This window comes from Lethenteron reissneri, chromosome 8, assembly GCF_015708825.2.
Source record: "Lethenteron reissneri isolate LAM-NWPU_2019-01 chromosome 8, ASM1570882v1, whole genome shotgun sequence".
Classification (NCBI taxonomy): Eukaryota; Metazoa; Chordata; class Hyperoartia; order Petromyzontiformes; family Petromyzontidae; genus Lethenteron; species Lethenteron reissneri.
In genome coordinates this window covers 12,335,083-12,360,250 of record NC_083786.1, presented here as the reverse complement: position 1 = coordinate 12,360,250, position 25,168 = coordinate 12,335,083, and the positions used below count along the sequence as shown (strand labels likewise).

Sequence of the window (25,168 nt, the reverse complement as noted above, 5' to 3'; positions counted from 1 at the left end):
AAACCCTCTGGCTGGCAGATTTTTGCGAGTCTGGGTATTGAATTACCCAACATATGCAGGGCGATGGCCCATTACGTGTGCACTTTTGAAGAGTAACTTTGGACATTTTAAAACTCGAACCTCGGCGCCCGATGAGTCGCTCGTGTGCACGAACCCTGCTGCCCTGCCGGATGTGACGTCACACCAATTTGTGCACAGCGTGCACCCAGTGGCAGATCACGTTCTAAGTAAAACATAGCAATTACAGTCATATTTCCATCATAACAATGGTAGTATTCATAACAAATATGTAGCCTGTGCTATGTTGGCAGTTAACCGTGGGTGTTTCACTGCCCCCGTTTACAGTCGTGTGGCTTTGGCAATTAACCCATGTGCTACTTTGCTACTGAGCAGCTGTAACTTTGCTTGTCAAATTCAACTGCTTTTGACGACATAGTCCATTGATTTAAGTTTGTTATTCCGTAACTACTGGTCCAAGAAACTGGTGGTAGAAACTGATGATCGTGGCTGTTATGATCATGGTGTTAATGATAAAATGATAGAACAAGTAACGGTGATTTTACGTGACATTTTTATAATGCATCGCTTTGTTTATTTTACACTCGTATATTATAAGTGTTGAGCATTCATATCCATTTTATTTTATGTAAAGCGCTCTGATGCACCTTTATTGATTTTAAGTGCGTTACATAAAATAAGCAGAATAATCATTGAGCATTTTTGTGGAGAATATTTATTTTAAAAAATAACACAAAACGCCTCCTTCCAAATGGCTGTTTCTCCACGTATAACACATTTTGTACGACCACTCTGGGCTCTTACACACTCACGGAAGGTTCTGCGGCTGATGGGATGTGCAAAAAGTGTTTTTCAGTCATGTGAAGAGACGAATATGTGGAGAATGCATCATGTTTACTTATTTACTGCACAAATAGAGATTGACTGATTTATTTTAATATTAATATATATTGACTTTTGCTTTTTGCATTTTTTTAAAGGGCTCAACCAAGATCCTGCAGTCGGTTGCAGGGAGAGATGCGAAGCTGAAGGGTAACGATGATAATGGAGGTCACAGGCCTCAGCAGTTTGCAGCAATTCTCATCACCCTGTGTCACCTCATGGCGACCACCATCTGTCTGTCGCCCTGAAGACGACCACGACCCATGCGTAGAGCACATGAGCAGATGAATGCGTGTCAGACGAAAGGATGAAGCTGTATGAAACGTACCCATTGCTGGCCAAATACATCGTTTGCCGTTTTTAATAATGCACACAGCAGAGATTTTGGCCGTAATTGTAATCGCACAGATTTCAGTTTTACGTCGAATTGCAGCCCCTTTGAGTTCATGTTCACGAGAAGCGAGACACAGTTCAAGTATTCAAAAACTTTAGCTTCAGATAAACCTGGAATTATATTGTTTACATGCATAGCACGGTTGGTAAGTAATTTATATTGCATAAATTGTACAACCTGAACTCACTTTTTGCTTCTGACATAAAAACAAATTGATGTTTGGCCAAATTCCCCATTACAGGGAAACCCTAACAGTTATAGTTCTTCATATCAATACCAAATAAGATGCGGGCATATCTAATTGTTCTTCAGCAATGAGTCGCTCATTACACAGAGCTCCTCGCTGCAATGTTTTATTGAAGGTTGAAAAACCTCAGTATCGTTATACATTATTGATTCCTTAATGCAAAATGTAGATCAATGCCACAAAGCAGCCCTCTCAGATTGCAGACAGTATTTTCCGCATATACAAAGTTTTCATTCGCTCGCATTCTGTACATACACGGGTATTATTTTGCTGTACATACATATAAACACACGGTTCTATGTGGCGAGAGTGCACACGAGTGAATAGCATTTAGAGATTGTTCAGAATTTGACATGGGATAAAATGTAATTAAATTGCAAAAAAAACTCAAAATAGCACTTGTGCATAATTGGTCCCAGCAGCTATTTCACAATGAGGTGTTACATTTTTTTGATGGTCTGGATTTTATTTTTGCATCGGTTAATTAAACGAAGCCAGCGACCTCCACTTGTCCTACTTTAATGCCACTGCTGGGAGGTCTAAACCATTCGTGCGAGGCATCTACATTGAAATACTGTTTATCCATTACAATTACAGGACCTCTTTCACTATTGGAATAAGTCACCCTGCTATAACTGGTCCACTGAGTCTTTAGCATAACGGTGCACTACATCACAACACTACAGCGGGAGTAATGCGGTCATGAAGCGCGTGCCAACCACAGTCTAATAGAAGATCTGGACGTTGTAGGAAGCATGCTTGCTCGTGTTCTTTTGGCTCACACATGGCAATAATGCATTCGACAATTTAAATCTCCATCTTTTGCTTATTTTAAGATATTGGTCCTGTAGTGTGACACTGTTTAATGCAGAGGGTGGGGGCATACATAAACTTAGGGGGACACAGCACTGACAATGTCAATCATTAAATGTTAGACGCGGAACAGAATGAGGAATGATATGGGACCCGCTTTTGCCTATTGTGCGTTCTGCTGCTGCAGCTCTCACTCCCTTTGTGAATACTGGGCTGACATTTGATTTACTTGACTCAAAGAATTTAGAAGGGGGGGCTTGGCTTTCATTATTTCAGCAGTGGGGGGGGGGGGGTGACATCCCCTCCAACCTCCCTTCCCAAGGCAGTGGAGCGCCAGCGATTAGACGGTTGGCTACGACGATGCGAAAGAAGTTCAGCGTGCATGCATGCAACATTATTTTAGCCGAACTGCATTTTTTTTAAAGTAGCTCGTGTTCTTTGGATCAATAGGACTTGTTTGTAGTTATCTGCAACATGCTCGGGCTATTGTAGGACTCGTTTTATGTTGTTATTCTATCTGATTATTTTGTATATTTTTTATAACCATAAATCTGGAATTATGCACTTATTTAATGAGTAAAACAAGTTAGAATAGGTATAAATCAAAGCGATAAACATTAGTAACATGTTTAAATATTTTCCAATGAAAAATACTCTTGGGGGTTGTCATGTAACTAAATCATACGTATACAGTTTAACAACTTTAAGAAAACCAAGCTTTAACGTCCTGTGCTCTTTAGCTCTGATAGCTGTCTTGTCGCGTTGCACTGATCGTTGTGCGTCGCGGTGTGCAACGTTTCACTCTACGTGCTGACAGCTTCTTCCCGGTCACTTTAAGCGAAATCTCGGACATCGCTTTGAATTCAGTTCTTGAAGAACCATCCCAGCACGCGGAGACAAACGTGGGACATTGTTGCCGAACGCGACGCGACAACAAGGCCCCAAATACTCACCGGAGACGTTTTTAGAATGCTTGAGACGCAATGGAGGATTGCACTGCCACGGACCACAGACGAAACATGCTTGGGGACGACTGGCATAATAAGCACGCGATCGACGATCCACGATTCGACCGAGGGATGCCCTAGAAGCGTGGAACCTTGGCAGCTGCCACGGCAGAGAGGGAACGACCACCGCATCCAGGGATGAAGAGTGGGGCTGGGAGCCCTGGCAGTACAGCGAGCGGAGCACTGCCGATGGACTGATGATGTTGCTCTGTCCCATGAATTTCGTTACGCGGTACGAACAACGGCTATCCAGGGTGATCCGTTGATAGATACCCCGCTGATTTCTCGTGACCCTCGGTAGACGACTGAATATTGTGAAAGTGGCGGCGATATTATTCCGGAAAAAAGTGCATCAGCAGAGTGTTCAAATAATGTACTCGGTGTTGCAAGATTGGTGCGCGGTATGCAGAGGCTTTGAAATTCAGTAATGTAGTTTTTGCTATAATTGCTAGTATTTGAATAGGGGTATCTATAAACGGATCGCTCGATGGATGTTATATGCTTGAAATGTGGGACACGTAATCCCACTCTGGTGGTGGTACCCTTGGGTGTTGTGTTGGTGTGTCCAGTGTGGTTGCACAGTCTAAAATTTATTTTGAATGATTTTTTTCTTCTACAATAACATTTGAAAACATAATAACCGCGTAGTAGTAATACAACTGGATGGGCCTACAGTACTCCTTATATTAGAACGGCTCGGCAGGGTGCGTTTGAGTCGAATCGGTGTCAAGTCAGTGTAGACAATGTGGGTTTGAATCATGCTGATGCTGTGATATTTCCGTATAAAGCTTTTAAATCCCGCACTCAGCATTGGCATGCCACACAATGTCTATTTTCGTCGTTACAAAATCCTAGGATCCTCCCATGTCATCCAACAAAAATGTACCCTCATCCTCCACACTGTTTGGAATTACATAAAAATACAGGAAAGCGTAGAGGAGGCATTTACATTGCACCTCATCCCGGAGCTTGACAACACCCGTTTTTGTAAATTGAACTCAAAAGAGGTGTCCTCGACGCTACATCGTGGGTACGAACATTAGCACACGCCACGTGTACCACAAATAGCAGTGGGGTCCACATTACACCGTGGCTTATGCAGGTATTTATAAATATGGCAGTGCCATGCAGTTACCGCTGCCAGCAGATCAAGGCTAATTGTGTGGATAATTTTAGTGGGGTATGGGGAGCAGGTGGAGGAAGGAACAGGGTTGGGGTTGGGGAGATTTAAAAAAAAAATCTCCCCTGTGGCTAGACCACTGTTAATATGCCACAGTAATGCACTGACACTCGCAAGTTGAAGCTGCTGTTATCAAACAATTAACATTAGTCTCCTTGGTTACCTTATGTACAGGTGCATGTTACGAATCCGACACATTGTAGTGAGTAATTGCATTTGTTTTAAATGTAGCCCCTACTGCGTCATCCATATACAAATGTCAATTTTTATTACAGTACAGTGAATGACATCGTTGTGTAGTGTAACGCATGGTATACAGTACAGTACTTGTATATGGCAATACTTATCGGTTTCTCGTTGTTAGTTATATTTAATTACAACATACGCTATTTTATTATTAAAGGCCTCTCGATTAAAATGTTTCACGAATAAACCGCGTGGAGACGTGTACCCACAATGCAGTGTTGTCTCGTATCTCAATAAAAAAAACCTTATACTTCAAATCAAGATTAAAAACAACTTTACAGACACGTGGCTTAGAAGTCACAGCCTCCTAGATCGACTCACCCCAGTGCGCACGAACACAAGGCTCATCACACTGCTCACCGACCCGGGCTTGCTGGACTTAGGAGCCCAAGGCAATGTCATCTATTACGATATAGAATCCAGTGCAAAAATATGCACACACACACGCACGTGTGTCTTGTGGTGCATAGTGAAACTTTGCGTGGCTCACAAACTATTGTGCTTTACAATGTTCGGGGGGCGCTGCCGTGGGGTAAGGGCACGCTGGGCTGACACATCCACAGGTCTCCAGTGTGACACGGCAGGTGGAGCAATGGGCACACTCCTTGAGACTCCCCGCTGTCTCCGCTGTTGCGCCCAGCCACGTGCAGGAGATTGGTCCCAGGGAGGTGGCCGTGGTGTGATTTGGTCGTTGAGCGAGTGGGGGAGATGTGACTATGTCGGAGAAGCGGTGGTGGTGTTGTTTTGTTGTTGTTGAAACTCGATTTAAGAGCTTATTGGTTCAGAGGGTAATTCAAAATAAACTGAACTCAACATGTTAAAGGCTTAATTCGTTCCGATAAGCATCGAGTTGCCCTTTTTTACCCCCAAAAAAACTACTTTATAATATTTAAACAATGGATATTAACACGTAAAGACACTAACACCATTATAATCTCAGAATATTAAAATTAACGTGGTTAATCAATTGCATTAACGAATATTTCCTGCAGCTATACCACAGCACGCCGTGAAAGTGTTTGCTGAAGTGAGCAACGTGACGTTACCGAAAGAACCAAAGAGTATAGCAAATGGCAACGCACATTCTGACTTTAACAAAATAGGTGATGTAATAAACTGCGTCTATATGTATTTGGTAATAGCCCTGTGAGCCATGCGGTTTTAAGTCGGGTGCAACCGCAACAAACAAAATATGAACACAGAACATCTTAAAGCGACGACGCGTAACAGAAACACGCTGTAATAAACCAGCAAATATAAAAAAAGTTATTAAAACGCGAGTTATTCTTTAACAAAGAGCCGCCACATGCGGCTCCCGGTCTGCAGGTGGCCGAGCCCAGGCTGAGAGAGACCCGACACACTGTGATCGCAGTGCTGCTACTTGACGTCGAACACCTTCACGTGATGCGCAGCTACCAATGGATAACAATTCGCTTAAACGGCATCATCTTGAGACGGGACACTTGGACATTTAGGAAGAGGATCACGTGATTTGTACTCTTACGCCAAAGTCTGATGGCCATTGACGGTAATGTAACACGTTGATCTTTGCCCACGCTTCCATGTGCCTGTGGCGTCTTGTTTAAGATTTGCTTGGCAGGCTCTACAACCAGAGCCAATCAATCATTGTAGGGGAGACATTTCGGCAGCGAGGTCCAAAGCTCGCCATCTGGAGGTGCCCCCTCGTCGATATCCAATTACTCGACACGACGGTGCTGCGCCTTCTGTTATTCTATCATCACACACAGTTATCAAGGCCCAATTGCAATTCGCGTGGATCCAACATTGTTTTATTCACAGCGGCAGTCGTATTCTGCCATAATCTGCGGTTTTGTATTTCTTTGGACATTCCTTGCCACATGGCATGGCAATTCTGTTCATTTATGACCCCACATCTGACGAGCACGCTTGCTACGTACGGTGGCGAAATAAGTTCAACAAATGTACATTGTAATGAGGCCTTGCGAAGATATTTTATATTGGATGGAAAGTTTTCCAGTTGATAAATAAGTCTTATATATTACCATCATCATCATCATCACCACCACCATCATCATCATCATCACCACCACCATCATCATCATCACCACCATTATCATCATCATACAAAATCAACTGCTGAAAGCCTCCCCAAGCAGTCGCCATCTGTCAAGGTTTCTGCAATGTAACAATCCACTTCGTTCCTGCACACGAGCTGATTTATAAAGTTTAATCTATCTGCAAAGTCATATTCCTTTGCAGGAGCTATCTATATTCTTTCAAATGGTGGTACTGTATATCTCCCAATTACCACTTACTGCACTTGTGAAACTTAACCAACGTGAAGCCAAGAGAGTCCATTCTGCGTTGTAAGCAGTGGCAAAGGGCCCATCTCTCCAGGGGGCCCAACAGTGGAACAGCTTGAAGGCTACCCCCCATCTCAGCATGATGAGGCCAGGGGCAGACTCCAGTGAGACGTGCCCTTCAGGACCCAATTAATGCACATTCAGAACAGTCTGTGGCCTATGAGCCCACGGAGTTCATAAAACAGGAGGTAATAGCTGACCCAGATGCATGAAGAGAGACTTAAAATGTGTTTCTGTCTCTAAACCCAGGATGACCGGAATGGAGACCTGACCGACACAGATGGAACAGCTTTCAGAGCATGAGTGAGCACGTGTGCTCATGCCAACGTACATGTAACTTCGTCTTGATTATGGAGCAGTTAATAGCAATTTAAAACAGCTACATCCATGTTGGAAAGCCACACGATGACCTCAGGTAAGGTTGAATTTATTTTAAATCAGAATCGTTATTTATACTGGAGGAATCCGATGAGCTATGAAGCTCTTTTCGCAGATGTCCAGTAGGGGCACCGCGTAAGACAGTTACAACAACAAAGAGTACAAAAACACGATAGGAGTGCAAAGTATGGAAAAAGTATCCCTCGTTAAATTTACAAAGTTGACAGCAGTCAGGGTCTCCGCAGTCACGTTCTGGGCTCCCTTTGAGTATCCACTTGTGATGGTGCGGAATGGATCTGGCATGGTGGCTTGTGTGGATCCCATGAGTCATGTCCATGCTGTTCACCCAGAGTTGTCTCCAAAGTTCTTTAGCATCAAATCCTGGGGTGCTGACGACCCCAGCCAGTTTCCTGAATGTGGTGAACGATGGTCGTCGAGAAGAATTAAATCAAATGCTAAGCTACTACAATTACAATATGTATATGCAGCTTTACCGAATTAATTTGGTTTCTCTTATCCACAAAAAATGATAGAAAGCATGATGAGCTTAGCTACCAAAGTGACCACCGGTACCTACGGATACGGATATTAGCATTACATTTTACACATGTCTCTTTTGTTATAATAGGAAGAATAGCTCATAGGGTTACAGATAAGACACGCCGTACTGTAAACGCAAACGTTATCCGCTCATCCTAAAAGAGAGAAAACTACTCAAAGGCACGAGGAGGAACGGCAGACAAACGGGAAATGCAGCCGGTGCCAAAATCTCACCCAAGCTCTGCTGTGCTCTATATATCGTGGTGTTATTGGCCGATGAATGAGTCTTTACAGGTAGGGGGAAATCGGAGCACCTGGAGAGAATCCCACGAGTGTGAGGTGGCGACATGTCCTGGAAGGCCACGCCGAGTCCACGGACTCTTCTTCCAGGAGGGTCCGGCCGCTACATTGGGTTTTAATTTTGAACCCTGTTCCTGATTTCGGAGACGTCTGCAAGTTGCAGGGCCTGTGGGTCTCGTTCACTGCTGAATCTCGGGACGCGCAAGCAAGCAGTTCAGCGTTCATCTTATTTAGAGAGGCATAGCGGCGTTGTTTTTAAATACATTGTACTCATCGCTGAGAACCATAGCAACATGACCGCACTCTATGATAGCTGGCGCCAAACTGTGCCACACGCCCTCCTGCATGGCCTTGTGGGAGCCTCGTCCTCAGGTCTTGTGACCTGAAGACGTACCGGTACACGTACGTCATCGGAACGGGAAAGGGTAAAGATGTTTTCAGACAATCTATGTCGTGGTTATATTCACGTTGGAGGAAACCGGAGTGCATGGAGACTATCACCCGTACAGATGTAAATATGAATCCGCTTGCTGTTCCGTCTACTCCGGTGACCTAGGGTATGGCACCTCGACGTCAAGAGGACGGGAGTTTCACAACATTTGTGTGATCCACCAACTCTCGCTGCCTCCACAGTGCTGGATTACAGGCCACGGCACCAGTACAAAGCCGTATTTGACATAGTTACTGGATTGCAGGCCACGGCACCAGTACAAAGCCGTATTTGACATAGTTACTCCGTAAGAATGTAATAGCGTGCAATGTTCAATAACAGTGACATTACTGTGTGGAATCAAAGGTATATACAACAACTGAGAATGAACAAAGTGGAAAAGATACAAAGTGCTTGAGATTTTCGTACTGACACAACAGCACAAGATAAAACATATATGTATGCCTGTCTTTATCTGCAAACACAGAAACAAAGCAGCTATTGATAATTATAAACGTTCTACTTCAAAGTGCACATTCTGCACGTTGCTAACTCGCATTATGTGGAGCTGGTGAGTCTAGGATGCATTGTCCAACGACTCAAGTGCAGGCCACACATCACCACCACCACCAACAACAACAACGAGGAGAGCCTGCCAAATCACTCGCCATAAACAACAAGGCTCATAAGCATGTGGCAGTGGCTGAGTTATTAGCCTTGTTATACGCTAAAAGGTCCCCTCAAAGAGAAATGGAATTCTCAATGTACATCCGTACACATTGAAGGAAAATGACCCCTCATCAAAATAAACACACTGAAAGGAAAATGACCCCTCATCAAAATAAACACACTAAAGGAAAATGACCCCTCATCAAAATAAAATACAAAGAGTTGAGTGCAAGACAAGAATGGCATCACACTGCAGAGGATGATACGGGGAAGCACGTGCTCTTGTGCATTGCAGTCACGGTGGAATGAAAACAAAACACAATTTCAACACAACCTCCGATTACGTACAAGTCATCAAGTCTTCGCTTGAAATATTAAATTATGATTTGCATGCAATTTTGAGACGTGAACATAAATTGTCGTCAATAACAGCTTCAACAAAAAGCAAATCTGTGTATGTAGAGTATACTGTATGTTAAAACGTGTTATTTAATTAGTTTGTTCGGGAGTTGCCGAATGTATGTAAACCAAATTATTTTATTACTTCCCTTCTACGTGACTTTACCGAAAGAACCAAGAAGATGAATCCCTGCAGTCACGAAAGCTTTAAATCGAAATTTACAAACAGTTGTTCAAACATCATTAACCAATAACAGTGGAATACTGGCATTTGCATGTCAATTATAGATAACATATTGACGTTGACGAATATTATAATACCCATACAACCCTCTGTAAATCCACTGCTGGATGAAGGTCTCCCCACAATCCATGGGGTTGTTTGACCATGAGTAAATGTTACCACCCTACTCATTGTTAGTGGGGTGGTCGTGTGAGGCTTAGAATCAATGCTAAGATCCCACTTGCCACTGATTGTTAGCAGTGGCTGGGAATCCAACTCGGCTCACTGGGTTCAAAGCATAGTGCGCTCAACGTTGTGCCACACTGGAGGAATAAATAATAGGGAAGACAATTCTGAATTCATAATCTGCATTCGTGCGTTTCTGTTCACGAATTTCCAGCGCTCATTTCTGTACACGACATCAGATTTCCAGAATCACTGCAGAGCCACATGGGGCTCTAAGTTTATACATTGATAGAGCCACAGAAAGCTGGTGTTATAACAGCTACTTGAGCCACATTTCCATGCGATATAAGAATAGGTTTTACCCTTTCTGGCAATAAACAGGTGTTAAGATGTTAAAACACCAAACTGAAACCTTTTTGCAAGGAATCAAAGAAAGGTTTCAGTGTTTTAACATCTTAACACCTGTTTCATTTCCAGAAAGGGTAAAACATATTATTTTATCTTGATACTGGCAGGCGAGGTCCCATGATTTCCATACGACTTTGTAGCATTTATTAAAACCAGTTCAGCACGCATTTAAGCCCATGCGGATACACATATAATGACTTATTATTTGGTAATTAAAAACGGTATTGTGACACAGCACTGCATCGACAGTGATACATCATTACAAGTAACACGAACACTACACATCCATCGATTACGTTGCCCTAAAGGAAGCACAAATATACAATAAGTGACGAAATTCCACTTACGATATATATTTGTATTACTTTGGCCCTGGGACGAAGGGCCATTGCGTGAAATACCACCCATACTCTTAGTTCTTTCGGTAAAGTCACGTAGGTAAAAAATGAAATTAAAATTAATAAAAAATCAAATAATAAAAATCGCGACGTTTCGGAGGCAACACGTCGTCATTTTTATTATTTTATTTTTTATTAATTTTAATTTCATTTTTTACCTACGTGACTTTACCGAAAGAACTAAGAGTATGAATCCTTGCAGTCACGAAAGCTTCAAATCTAGAATTAATACCACCAATAGTATATTTTGCCCCTCTTAATAGCAGTGTTATTGACGAATGTGTTACGTTTTCGTTAATTAGGCTTGGCTAAGATAATGTATTGCCAGGGACCCGCGACACGCTGTCTACCTTGCCCCGAGGCCATGTCAATGATCACAGCTGCGAAAGAGAGATGATCGTGGCGTCTATTGATCGTGATTGGAGAAAAAGAAAATGGAACAGCCTCAATAATGAACCCAGCACGAGATACTATTTTCAGAGGGAGACTGCTGATTGTCAGAATCAATGTGAAGCAAAAGATTATCCGCATGCTAAGCCCCTGGAAGTGATTGCGCGTTCAATCAATAAGCGAGGAAATTATTCGGCTCAGCGACGATTTCCCATCGTTGTGTCTGTGGCGGCACTGTAGACTATTGCACGCTAGCAGAGGTCGGTTTTATTTACGAAATTAGTCATGAAAATATTCCCCAGCGAAGTGCTTTTATTTATTTTAGTTAATGGTAATACTGAGCAGACGACAATCATCCAAGTCGAACAAAGTAGTAAAAAATAATCCACTCTAGGCGATTAGTCCACTCTAGACGATTAAATGCTCGTGTTAGGGGAGCACAATTTTAGTAGATTCGGTAAATGTCCGATTGACTGGATTTACACATATCGCCAATGACCATGTTTGTTTTCTCTACAGTGCACTGCAGTCTCTAATAATGTCACGAAACGAGCACACTGTGCAATCTTCATTCACTCAGACCTGTTCGTTTCATCTCGTCATCGTCATTGGCATGCTTTGCTATTTGGTGGGTCGTTGTAATCACCGCTAAGCTCGCTGTCAACCTGTATTCGTTTACAGGGAAGTTGAGTTTTCAATGCGGGCATTCTTTTTGTCTACGTGTTTGTGTTTCTCCCTTGTGATGGGACTTTGTAGGATGAACGTTGAGATTTATAAGGGCACGGGGTGACCAATAAGGTCTGAATTGATCTGTAATAAGGTAGCCACAGATAAGGGGTTGACAGCTGTGAAGTCAGCAGACGAACACTCGACGACGATCCCACGGGTTGCCATCATCTGGACTGACTACGACTTCAATCACGAGTGATGACCAAGTGAGCTCTGCACGCTGGCCAGGATTACGGCAGCGTGAGCTGCGAGGGTAACATTTGCCAGCCGACTGTCGTTATAGACTCCAATTGCATTAGGGGCATCCATTTATTTGACTTATGCAAAATGGTCAGAATTTTGTTTTCGTAGTTAGTACAATTGCAACATGAAAGCGACGCAGCTGTGGCCAGGCAGAAGGGGGTCGTGATGGGCAGGACATCAGCGAGTAGGATTGAGGAGGGCAAGGTGATTGCGATGGGAGGTGGAATGGCACCAGACGTTGGCAGCCAACGTGAGGGTTTAAAAGCCAGATGGCGGGACATTGTAATAGCAGATCTGAGAGGTCAAGTGTCAAATGTGTAACAGTTGTGGGTGCTTGTAGCAGGATGTTTGGCCAACTGGGATGCTATTTGGCCAATTCATTTCAGTAAATTCAATACAAAGATGGGAATTATACCCAAGTTCTCCAAAGAAAGTAACACAAATGCAATGGGGGAAAAAGTGGTTGACTACCACAAATTACAATCAAGTGACGAGGCGTTTAAAGAGCACAGTGGAAGTAATTTCAGAAGTAGCTCTTTGATTCAGCTTCCACTGACCATTTTGTAACAAGATGATGCACCATTGTAAGTTTTCAAAAATTACACTGCATCTCATCATATGATGCTCGGAGCACAATTCTAATACAATTGGGGAAAGGGGAAACAATAGAAACATATGTTTTATTTTGAAATGCGGTTTTTACATTCAGACGCAGTGAGATTATCCACTTCAATATGCCGGTATTATTTAAAATACATTTTATTAATATATTTACACAGTTTATATCATGTATTTTTTTAGAATTGGCTGTTAAATAACAACTTACGGAAAATTCATGCGTTGTTGTTAAGCAAGCTAACAATTTCAACTGACTTTTTTTTTTTACAAATGAACACCGCAATTAGAATCAGAATATTAATTTCGACTGCAGGAGAAATCCGTTGACCTATGAAGCTCTTTTTCACAGTTTTCTAGTAGGGGCGGGTGATAAGGTTACAATACAATTACAGTCCAGATCATTATGGATTGATCACTATAATACAGTCATCATCATCATCATCAGTCACGATATCTTCACTGCTGGATGAAGTCCTCACCATCGCTCATTTTCGCTATATCTCACCGTCTCGCAATGTACTAACGCACCTCGCACCTGCACAGCCGCTGATTGAATCACTTCTATCTCAGCAGTGGGCATAATAATAGAGGAATTGAATATGAAAACAAAACGTATAATCTGACACATTGACAGCCTACTCTAAAATACTCTCTCGAAAAAACGAACAACTGCATTAAATTATTTAATGTTTCTCTGAACTGTAGTAACTACTGTGATCTTCTTGGTTCTTTCGGTAAAGTCACGTAGAAGGGAAGTAATAAAATGATAAAAATAAAACATAATAAAATAATTCTCACGACGTTTCGGCCACAATGCAAGCAGCCGTCTGCAGGTGAAGACCAGGTCTGTGGAGGAGACGTCGTGAGGATTATTTTATTATGTTTTATTTTTATTATTTTATTACTTCCCTTCTACGTGACTTTACCGAAAGAACCAAGAAGATGTATCCCTGCAGTCACGAAAGCTTTAAATCGAAAACTACTGTGATGTCAAGTCTCATTTGGCACTTGCACATATTTAACTTTCTAACTCCCTCAAATTGTATTTGCTTATGGACTCACAACATGACTCAAATTACCGTGGCATGCGTGCCATGTGTAGCACCTGTCTGCATTATGCTGAGAATTTCTCAGTGGAATTTGAACCATCTTTCAGCATTGGGCTGATACAGGAGCATGGGACGTCTAATGCAACGACTGCAATGAGTTATCGCAATTATCTTAATTAAACAAATACCATACAGTCAGTGTACAACTTACTATATTTAAAGCATTGTGTGCCTCAGTCATTGCGAGAGTGGTAACTGGACCATTGTTGATTCAATAACCTCAAAATGGCACATTGACTAATATATTGACTGCAGTAGTAGATTACGGGTGCGACTATGCATCTATTAACAACGATTCTTAGGCTGAAAGTTGCTTGAATCAGACTTAACATGTGTAGACGTTGGTATGTAAAGGGTTCATGCTACCCTGGTCGTTGCTCAGCCGCTACAAATTAACGGCAACGTTAAAAAGAAAACTGATTTTTTAAAATAGAATTGTGAATCCCATTTGTGACAATTCATGGAATTGCCATCGGGTTGGTCTCGAGGTGAATCTTTCACCACAGTACTGTAATAGGCTCTCTGGCTGTCCCAAACACGTGTTTAACGTGTTCAATACAGAAGGTTGGCGTGCATTCGAGTGTGATATATTAATGAATAAATCACCCGGAATACCACACTGTGGGCAGCAGAGAGCAGTGTAGATACATCCATTATTGTACTGTTATTCTATGCCCCCGGCCTTCACCATCCAGCATGGCGAAGTATGTTCAAACAACCCAAACTCACACACGGCGTTGGGAGGCCCTTATTCGAAAATGGATTGCCCCACAAGGCTTGTACATGCACACGTTACAATGGTAACGTACTTGCAACTTCGCACTGCTCACATGCAAGGGGCACGGTGACATCTCCTGTGCACTCTGCCGCTATGGCAGGGCAACACACGCAAGTGGTAAATGTTAATGTTTGTGTGTATAACCTTTATCATAACAATGACTTTAACCCACATTGGCTTCCATAATACAATGCAGACTCGTAAAAAAAAGAAACAGCTATTACCCGGCGTGACTAAATTACGACGGCAGTTTAGTGGACCACAGGCTGTCAATAATGGACTGTTAATTTAATGCACTCCACATAAGACGTCGTGTGCGTACCTTGGTCTCATGACGGGAGTCGCCCTTTGGGGGGGGGGGGTGTGCTTGTACCCCATGTGGCGAGGTGGAATATGGGTTTCATTAGCGACCAAAAGCATGAGTTTTACTGCCAATGCTTTTTTTTAAAACCATTCAGCGAATAAAAAAGTGCAGCGCTGAGAATTCTCAGTGAACCTTTTCAGTGCAATCTCAACGACAACAACAACAGCGAACTTTGGTAACAATAGTATAAATTGAAGTGCTGCAATTATATTTATTGAGAACGTACCCACCGGAGGAAACGGAGCGATGAAATCATCTTCACACGCTGTGTTGGTGAGGCAAGTCAACTTTAATTGCCTTTTCAGAAAAGAGATCATTCCAGCTTCAGATTCAGCGAGTTAAGCAAAACAATGTTGAGGGCGATGCTATTGCGTTGGGATGGTGCCCAGGTGTCACGATTATCACGCTGGACCTGCAATCCACTGACAGAGTGGTGCAAGTTCCTTGAGTCCCCCTGACCGCCTCTGTCGCTGCCAGCAGTGTGGATGGGTACGCCACAAATAGGCGGTGGGCAGGTCGGGTGAGTTCGGGAAAAGGAGAGCTACTTCCCACCTCTTCCTCGGCATCTGGCGAGCGTGGAAGAGTAGGCCAAATACCGCCTCCAGGGACTTGCTTCCCTCGAGCCTCCAGCGGCATAAGCAGGCAATTGCAAGGGACGCTCACTCCATGGATGTTCAACAATAGCGGAAGGAAGTGATCTAGAAAATGTTGTTGGACTTTTCTTCTCCTCCGATGCCATCTGTTGTGCTGTCGAGCACAGTGGCAACATGTTTCATCAGGTAAAGAAGCAGCCAATGAAGGAGGTCTCTGTGGTTTTGCGGACCCTCTCGGGACACGCCTGGCCAAATATACTACGGGCAGCTCTTACTCTGCCTGTGATGAATGTGTTTTACAGTCAACTAAGTAGCAACAATTTTAATTGAGTTGGTAACAAAATACAAGTATGTCCCTGATCTCCAGATACACCAATGAAAGATGGCATAGAGCATCGCAACATAATACATATGATGACATGACGAATCACTGTTTGTATGCCATGGCATGAATACACGTGACGGTCTATCTATGGATACTCCACTACATTAACCAATGGCGAAAAACTATGGGAGAGACCAAAAAAGCATTCTATGTCAAAGCCTCTACGTGTCTTCCACCGGTGTCAATGCACTTATTAATATTATTATTATAAAAAAATGCACTGTATCTTTTCACCTGAAGACGATTGCTTGTGTTGCGATCGAAACGTCGTGATTTTTATATTATTTGTCTATCAACGTGACTTTACCGAAAGACCCAAAGAGAATTATTAAATATTGTATCGCTCTCCCCTGTGAGATACGGAGCCATCGCTTTCACAATATCCCATCAGCTGTTGAGAAGGAAGTAAGAGGGCCACTACGAGTTAGTGGAGTGTCTGTACATGGACCACCCCCTATTCGAAGCAAACGCGTGAAGTGCATCCCAAAAATTCGAGTCACTTGCCCCATTCACTGCCTCCATACGGGGGATGTACCAGAAGAGCGTGGACTTCGCTAAGAGCCTAATTCTTTCACAACTGACTTAACAAGCTGGAGTATACGGTGAACTGATGTGTGTATCTTGTCCGCAGACAATTGAATTTAAAAAAGAATTGTTTTATGAAAGAAACCCTTGGGATTAAACTCAGGTAGCTGGGTTCATAGTGTAGCAGGATTAGTATAGCATGCTTAGTGTAGCAGGTTCACAACCACAGTGCCAACGCTTTCGCCCTCTTTTCTATACAACTGGAGTATGAAAATAAATACGAAATGTAAAATAAAATGATATTTGTTCATTATTATGTTCTTAATCCACTCTTGGGCGAAGGCCTCCCTACTCCACGTAGGTCAGTGGGGTTTGTTTGATCAGACTTCACCACGCTGGTCAGTGTCATATCATGAATGTGGGATGAGTGGTAGGACTGGTTTAGATATCACTCCCCACTGATAGTGACGATGACCGTGGGTTTAACTGTTTGGATTCATATCAAAGTCTGTTCAGCACTTCGCCGCTGTTCCACCCTGAACAATTCATACATACACGCGCATATACGTATGCATGTACACTTTATATTTATTCGGCTTCAATGTTAGTTCTCGATTAAAGAAATTCTAACAATAACTTTGCACGAAACATTTTACAAACGCAACATATTCATTTAACAATTCAACGCGGAAACACGATTTATAGAGTTACCCAAAGGCATAAGAACTTAACTTTTTTTAAAGATGAAAAGTGTCGGCATTGTTTATAAAAGCAGATCTGTGAAGAGGAAGTGGCCAGCTTTGGGCATTCCAATGAAGAGAAACGTCTCTTCACACGCTGTGGCCCACGATGGCACTCGGGATTGAGATGAGAGGCAATGCCAGCTCGTGACCATACCCAGCACAAACACACGTTTCATGTGTAAACAAAAAATGCGGTATGGGTGAATAGAACTACCGCCCGGCTAAAGATGAATGCTGTAATGCTGTGTGTGGCTTGTTGATGAACCACTGGGGGGTAAATCATGAGAACAACACTTCTCGAGCTGTGATATCTGATTATTTAAATAGTGGATTACTCTATCGATGACCGGTTCGATTACTTGACTAATTGGACACGAAAATAGGTGGGAAACAATCGCAACCACTATTCCCACGTGTGCCGCTGGACGGGAGGTGATAGGAAGGATTACATCGCCATCATCGGTTGCATCGTGCTGGGTGGGGTATGGATAGGGTTTCCTGCCTTCAGGGGGCACGGGTGTGGGAGCGGCGTCTATTTCGTGTTTTAGTCGTCGTCTCAGCGATATAAAAAAGCACCCATTGTCTTGCGACAGGCAACACACCTGGCACCATGATGACGAGGAGAATACACAAAGGTCTGCATTGAACACATCAACATGCTTCATCACACATCATGGACTGCAGTGATCACCCTGGACATGGTTTGAAGAAAACTTTTGTGCAGTTGTCTGCGAAGTGGAAAGCCACATAACCACTGCACCAGGTGGTAAGCATTTAAAACATGACTTTCAAAGTGTTGGCATATGTGCCTCTCATTGACCTTGGCTTGTCAGAAGAGGCATTCAAGTGCTGCATGCTATCGTGAGTGGTCTCTGCGTGTGCTGTACTGGTTGGGGAGTTTACAAAAGGATATTACTTCCCTTGGGCAAAGACAACATCATTAAAGGCGTTGTAATGTTTTGCAGACGAGTTCACGGAGAGGAATCAAGAATCAGCTGATACGAATACAAAAACAAACACTTCGGAGAATATACCACGTGTTGCTCGGCACGATGGCCGACGTTTCGCTCCACGTGCTGGGAGCCTCTTCAGAAACTGAATGAAACAGCTCATGATCTTCCTCCAATATGTGAAGTTGCTGCTTGCTGCTGACGTTTCATGGAAGCCAGACAATGTTGTCCTTTATTGGCCTCGTCACAGAGAGATATAAAGCACCGCTGCAACAACAACCATGGAGTAACGGTACAGGAAAGCTGCAATGCAAAGTGGGTCTCTTCTTGTGGTTCAGGTCAATTGTTGGTTGTTTTAAAAATAATTGTGGGGCACTAAGCTGCGGGCAGAGTGCAGGGGGAGAGGGCAAGGGTCTCACAAATTGTCCCGCGGCTCTTTGCCAGAATGTTTGGCCCCGGTGAGAAGTCAATTTCCAATGTTTTGACCTGGTCATCAAATTGTCACAAAATGTAAGACTTCTAATTAATCTAAAGGCTTGGCGGTGGGGGGGGGAGAGGCACACAGACATTACCTAATGTGGAGCACATGAGAGTGATTTACAGTTAACATTTAAGCAGTTCAGGTTTACTGGCCATGAGTTACGTTAATTCATACAAATCTAACATCGTTCTCTGTGAATGTTATGAGCGCTACAACCTGCATTTCTCAGTTACAATATCGCACGCTGAGGGGCATTTTATATGATCTTCCCAGCAGAGGGTGCTAGTTTATCATCATATTCTCATGCGAAAGGATGGAACGGCATGAAGGTTCAAAAGCGGGAACGACTTAATGAGTATTAATACTGTACTGTATTTTTTATGTTTCGGCAGCGCCTCCTTCCAAGGCTGTGCAGTAGCCGGCGGTGTTACGATCTGCAATCCCAATTCAGTCACTTGCACACACATTTTCAGCATTGGAAAGTTTCTCCAATATCAGTTAAAGCAAATAGTAGACATCAGAGAAAACAGAACCCAGAGGAAACTCGTGCAGAACATCTTATTTTAATTGACTAAGGCGCTGAACAAAAAATTAGCTATTTGTACAGCCGAATAGTGTGATGAGATGAGTTGATGAGAAGGGTTGTCCAACGCGATTGAATATAAAGGTGCGGGAAATAAACGCTGCTGTCCGTGACAATGAGTGAGTGGTGAATGATGAGCGAGTGTGATGGATGGGTAGGCGAGTTGGGAAGAGGGATGGAGTTAATGATCGGGAAGTGGGTTTGGGCAAGCAAGGAGCAATCCGTGAGTGCGTTTTAAGGGTAGAGCGAAACACAACGAATGAGGCTGATTGCTGCACGTGCAGGGGCACAGCTTGCTCCAGTGTGAGGGGGCCAGGAGCGAGAAGGAACAGAGTGGTGATTGCACACAGGGGGACGGCGAGACAGCTGGGATTGTGAACGGAGAACGAGCGAAGCACGAACTGAGGGAAGCGAGATGATGATGACGATGACGGGTCGGGACGAGAGCACGGGGAGGAGACGTGTCGACTCGGGCGAGGGGTGTTCTAGAAGGAACCCGCAGGCGACGAGAGGTTCTGCGTGGGAGTGGAACAAGAAGATACAAAAATGATCATCGGCATTTTGGATTTGTCGGTGCTGTTTAAACGCATCGCATGGAAACCCCGAGGGAGTTGTCGTAATGGAGTCGAGTGAAAATGAGGGAGTGAATTAGAGGTGTTGCGGCCGTAGTTGAGGGTGAGGGGACAGACTTTGCGAGTGTTGTAGACGTGAAAGTGGCACGAGCATCGGGAGGACACAGACTTGACTTTTAAACAACTTTTATTGCCGCCAGCAGCAACAGCACTGGAGGCGATTTCGATATGAAATACGCAAAGTCACCAGCAAACAAATGAAAACAAACGCTACAAATCCACGCGCTGTGGCGCTGAAAGCACCGCGCACAACACGAAATAAAAGCCACGTGGTGGTTGTGGTAGTCATCGCGCACGCCACGGTGACGAGCGAGCGCTTCAGAAGGTGAATACCACGAGGGTGCCGTCCACGCTGGTACAGGCTTGTCCGGCTCCCCAGCGTTCGAAGAAGACGCGCTGCACATCACCGACACGTGTGTGGTCAGTGATGTGCACGTCTTCTTCGGGAGGACACAGAGAAAGGGTCCCGAGTCGGGAGTCGAACCAAGGCCCTTCTTGACGTGAAGAACCACCCCGCGTCACCACAGCCCGAGCTGTCGCCCGCGAGCAAATGACCTGTACAGTGATGCAATACAAAACGTGGGGGGCGGGGGGGGGCAGTAGAAGTAGTCGATAAGCCGTCACTGTCCCGTAGAGAACGTTCCTCCACTCGTCGCGATCCACAGCCCCGAGCCGAGGCCTCCTGGAGAGGCGCGTGGTCCGAACCGTCGGGCCGTGAGCAGCCGCCAGGCCGAGCGTGGGAGTCCCCTTGGGCGAAACGTCGCGCGGTCCAATTTGGTTCCGTCATCTGATATTGACGCCGGGCCTCAGGGCGAGGATCGGTTGGATGCGAGCTGCGAGCCCGGATATGCCCAGCCGGGGGGGCTTGCGATGAGCGATGTCACACGGTGACATTTGCGACGGAATCAGACCACATGGTCCCAAGAATGTGCGCTGGTGCCAGCGCGAATGAAGAGCCTCCAGACGCTTTGTGTCACCAGACGCCAGCAGCGTGTCGGGGTTTCTGATCAATTCGAGGGCACAAGCGGCAGGATGCTAGCCTTGCGGATGCATCGCTTTGTTTCGAGGCCGAGTCTGCCCCCGTTGGCAGATGTTGAGAGAGGCGAAGGAGGAGGCCATGAGAATTCATCGCCAGATCTCCCCGCATGGTCTCTCGGACGCCCTGGCACGTTCTGCATCTTGACCTTTGGCCATCGAATGACCCTGCAGGTCTCCACGCGGTCGATGCCCAGGATGGAAGTGCGCCACCGGGTCGCTGACGAGCAATGCGGACATGGTCGACGGAGTCGCAGTGGCGACATCGTGCTGTGCAACTCGACCCGTCAAGGAGTCGAGAGCCAGGCAAGACGAGGGGATGGCTCGAACAACGCGTCCCTGACTCCCTGCCGAAATGGTCGGGACAGCTCTTGTCCGACGCTCTCCCTGGTGGGCGTAGCGCCGTAGCGGCCGGCCACCAAGTGGCGAGTGGCTCCGGTGTGCCCCCGACTCGGAGACATTTCCAGATTGGAGGCGGCGTACGTGGGGCTCGGTTGACCTCCTCCGGCTGGAGTTCAGAGAGGGGAGCGCTGGCACGGCGCTCAGCGCTACGCTGCGCTACGAACCCAGCGACCCGAGTTCAGTTCCCGCTCACGGCCAACACCGGTGACGATTATCTGAACCGGTCCTGGGCCTCCCCTGGGTCGACTCAGCCTCAAATGTGTACCTTGTGCACTGTAAACATTGTCACTGGGCAGACAAAGGCGGTCGGGTGTAGTGCTGGCCACACCACCCCCTCGTGTACCGTGATGGCCTTCATAGGTGCTCGCTCACAGCACTTGCCCCAGCAGTCTGGTATGGCTATAAGGAGGATTTATTTGTCTTTGTGGTTCAGGCAAAGCGTACTTGGTGGGGGCAAAAGTGGCGACAAGCAGCCAGAGTTGCACGTTGGGAAATAAATGTGAGCAGCACATTTTCCATTTTAAAGATAGACAATAACACCCTCAAATACAAGACCCGTATTGGAGCGCATTATGAACCCCACTCCCTGAGTTTGTTTCCTGGCCACGAATGGTATCTGAACCAGACTTGGCTGCCACACTTCGTCACAAATTCACATTGACCAGAATGGTGAAGTATGGACAAACAGCCACCATAACCCACAGCGTGGCGTGACCTTCATTTAGAAATCGATTGACAAAAAGGTTTTAAGTCAAATTTGGTATGAATATGTAAAGGTGCAGTCCTTGCAATAGATTTTTGAGTTTTAATTAACATTCATTTATTTCTGCTAGTCTTTCTGACTAAATTCCGGTGTACTCGAGTTTGGCTTTGAGAGTTTTTACTGACATGTATATCATGTTCTATGGTATCTATATTGATTCGTCTGCAACTGCAATGTTGTGGAGTCTGTGCGTAGAATACACACTCAACAATTGTATACAGCCTTTATCAATCGACTTGCTGGATGAAGGAGTCTGCATGCACACTGTCAGTTATGGGAGTTGTTTGACCATACTTCACCATACTGCTTAGTTCAGATTGAAAGGCAGAGAGCCAGGACTGATGCAGATAGCATTTGCCACTGATGTTAACCTTGGCCAGGAATTGAACTCATGTGGCCGTTTTTAAAGATCCCAGAACTAGCCACTGCGCCTCTCCTACGCCCATCATTTTTCAATATATAATTAAACATTCTAAAGGTCCATGACAGTGATCCGTCTGTTTACATTTAAGTAACATGCAAACAGTGAATTGTAAAAGGCATACGCGCATGCTTAGGTGACTGAACACGTCAGACCATTTGAATGTATTCGCCGTATCGAAAAGTGCCGAAATGCACGTTGCCACGAAAATCGTTCAAACAACCCCCAACTGAGTTCAACACTTAAGCTGCAACTGCCACGTCCCACAAGCATGGGGTCACCACCTGCCACCCGCGTTACGGATTACAGAGACGGGGCGAGCCACGCGAATACATCCTCGTCACTGGCACCTCGTGCAGTCTCTGGCCTTTCTCAGCAAGTGCGCATTTACACCGTAAAAGAAACAGAATCACGCCTCTAAACTGTGTTGATGGGGGGGGGCGAGAGGGATTTCAGATTCTGTTATCCACGCGGTTATCCGAGATTTGACGCCACTTACGTGGCTGCAGCAATCTCGTTGCTGTTGTGTATGATAGGGAGAAGAGCTCTGCAGATAATAGGAGATACAAAACAATACTCATTCTAATCATGGTTCCTAAATCACGGCAATATATTGACTCACTCAATCAAGTCTTTATTTCTATAGCACTATTTCGTGCAAAGGATGCCATTCAAAGTGCTGTACAGATAAAAAAAAACATTGTTAAAAGACGAAATCACAAGAAGAATAAAAGCAATGTCCATACCAAACAAAATTGCATTATAATAAAAAGCTGTCGAAGGAATATAAAAAATAACACTATAAAATAATCTTAAGCAAAAGCAAGTTAAAAAGATGAGTTTTTAAATGTAACTTAAAATTGCTTAATGATTGCGAAGCCCTCAGATCCCCTGGCAGGCTGCTCCACTCGAGGGGCACGTGGTCCCGTCAACTTCAGACCCCAGTTTATAAATCGGCACACTAATTCTATATGTTATGCATTATAAGTTGCACTTATTTCCCTGTACCTGTATTTTAAAAGCAAAACTTGGGTGCGCGTCTTATAATCCGGCAGTTGTGTGGGACCAGATTTGTGTAACTTTATTGACACCGGGAATAGGTTTGTGATGCGTCTAACTTCCTGAAGCGTGCTATAATGTGGAGAATAAGGTATATTATCTATTTTTTATTTCAGCTCTAGCTACTTCGTGCAATTTAACAGAGCGCTAAGACAATGTGAATCTATTAACAGCAACCTGAGAAAATCATTCCAAATGTTAAGGTTGCTGAAATACAGATTGCAGTACATTTTTTTAAAATATATATCATAGATCATTATCATTGTTCTATTGGTGTCCTACTTATTCTATCGTTTGAGTGATCAATATAAGCTATTCCATTGTTCTCATCAGTCCGATGCCATCACCTGAATAGAGACTGCTTACAATTGGCTAGGATCACTGCTTTTTAAAACCTTAACTGAACACACTATTTGCACTTCATACAAGAGAAAAAAAATGGGCCATTGCTCATCACGTAATTTTCTTTCACGTGACTGGCATTTAGAGATATGTGCTGATGCGTGGTCTACTACTTGTGAAACATTACAATTGTGTTCATTGCTTCGGCGTATCTTCTTCTTGGTTCTTTCGGTAAAGTCACGTAGAAGGGAAGTAATAAAATAATAAAAATAAAACATAATAAAATAATTCTCACGACGTTTCGGCCACAACGCAAGCAGCCGTCCTCAGGTGAAACCAGGTCTGTCGAGGCGACAGCTTCGGCGTATTTATTTTTTTCACCCCGAAGGAACATGTTGGAGCTATCACTTCCAAGTGTCGGCCATAATGACTGACACTGTTCTGAAATGTTCCGCCATGTACTCCCCGCCGAGGCTGTGACATCCACAATACATTCCGTTGTGGAGGCGAGGCAGCATGCAATCGTTATAACGTGGCTCGGCTAGCAAAGTGCTGGCAACCACTCAGATTTATGGGATCCATTCCGTGCAGCTGGCTGTGATTAAAACAGGTTCTCGATTGTAGAGAGTGGACTGATGGCAGTCCGGCCAACCCTGGCTTGCCATGCAGCGAGCTTGCCGCGTTGGCTGCTGGGTCGCCATTGAAAAAAAAAGCTGCTTTTGCTCAAATGGGCCTTAGCTGAAATAAAGCGACTGACTTTACAAAAAATAAACTGGCTACAAAAACATCGATCGCATGAAATTCGGCTCTGCACAATCAGTAAATCGTTACTTTCAAATGTATATTCATACCGTGCATTTTGTACATTGTATCATTTTACAGCTGAAATATTATGCATTAAACTTCGTCAGCATTTGTAAAATGAACGGTTATGCACATTATCATGTTCTTAAAATAAAA

General features: G+C 44.3%; 1 protein-coding gene across 1 annotated transcript in view; it reads left to right on the top strand.

Moving 5' to 3' along the window:
• The window catches only part of LOC133361436 (GDNF family receptor alpha-1-like), a 30,882-nt gene extending 25,891 nt beyond the window's left edge, over positions 1 to 4,991 (top strand). The window contains exon 8 of the mRNA XM_061580356.1: positions 999 to 4,991. Coding sequence (XP_061436340.1) covers positions 999 to 1,148 — 150 coding nt within the window. The 3' untranslated portion in view covers positions 1,149 to 4,991. The remainder of the gene's footprint in view (positions 1 to 998) is intronic.
• The last annotated feature ends 20,177 nt before the right edge of the window (positions 4,992 to 25,168 follow it).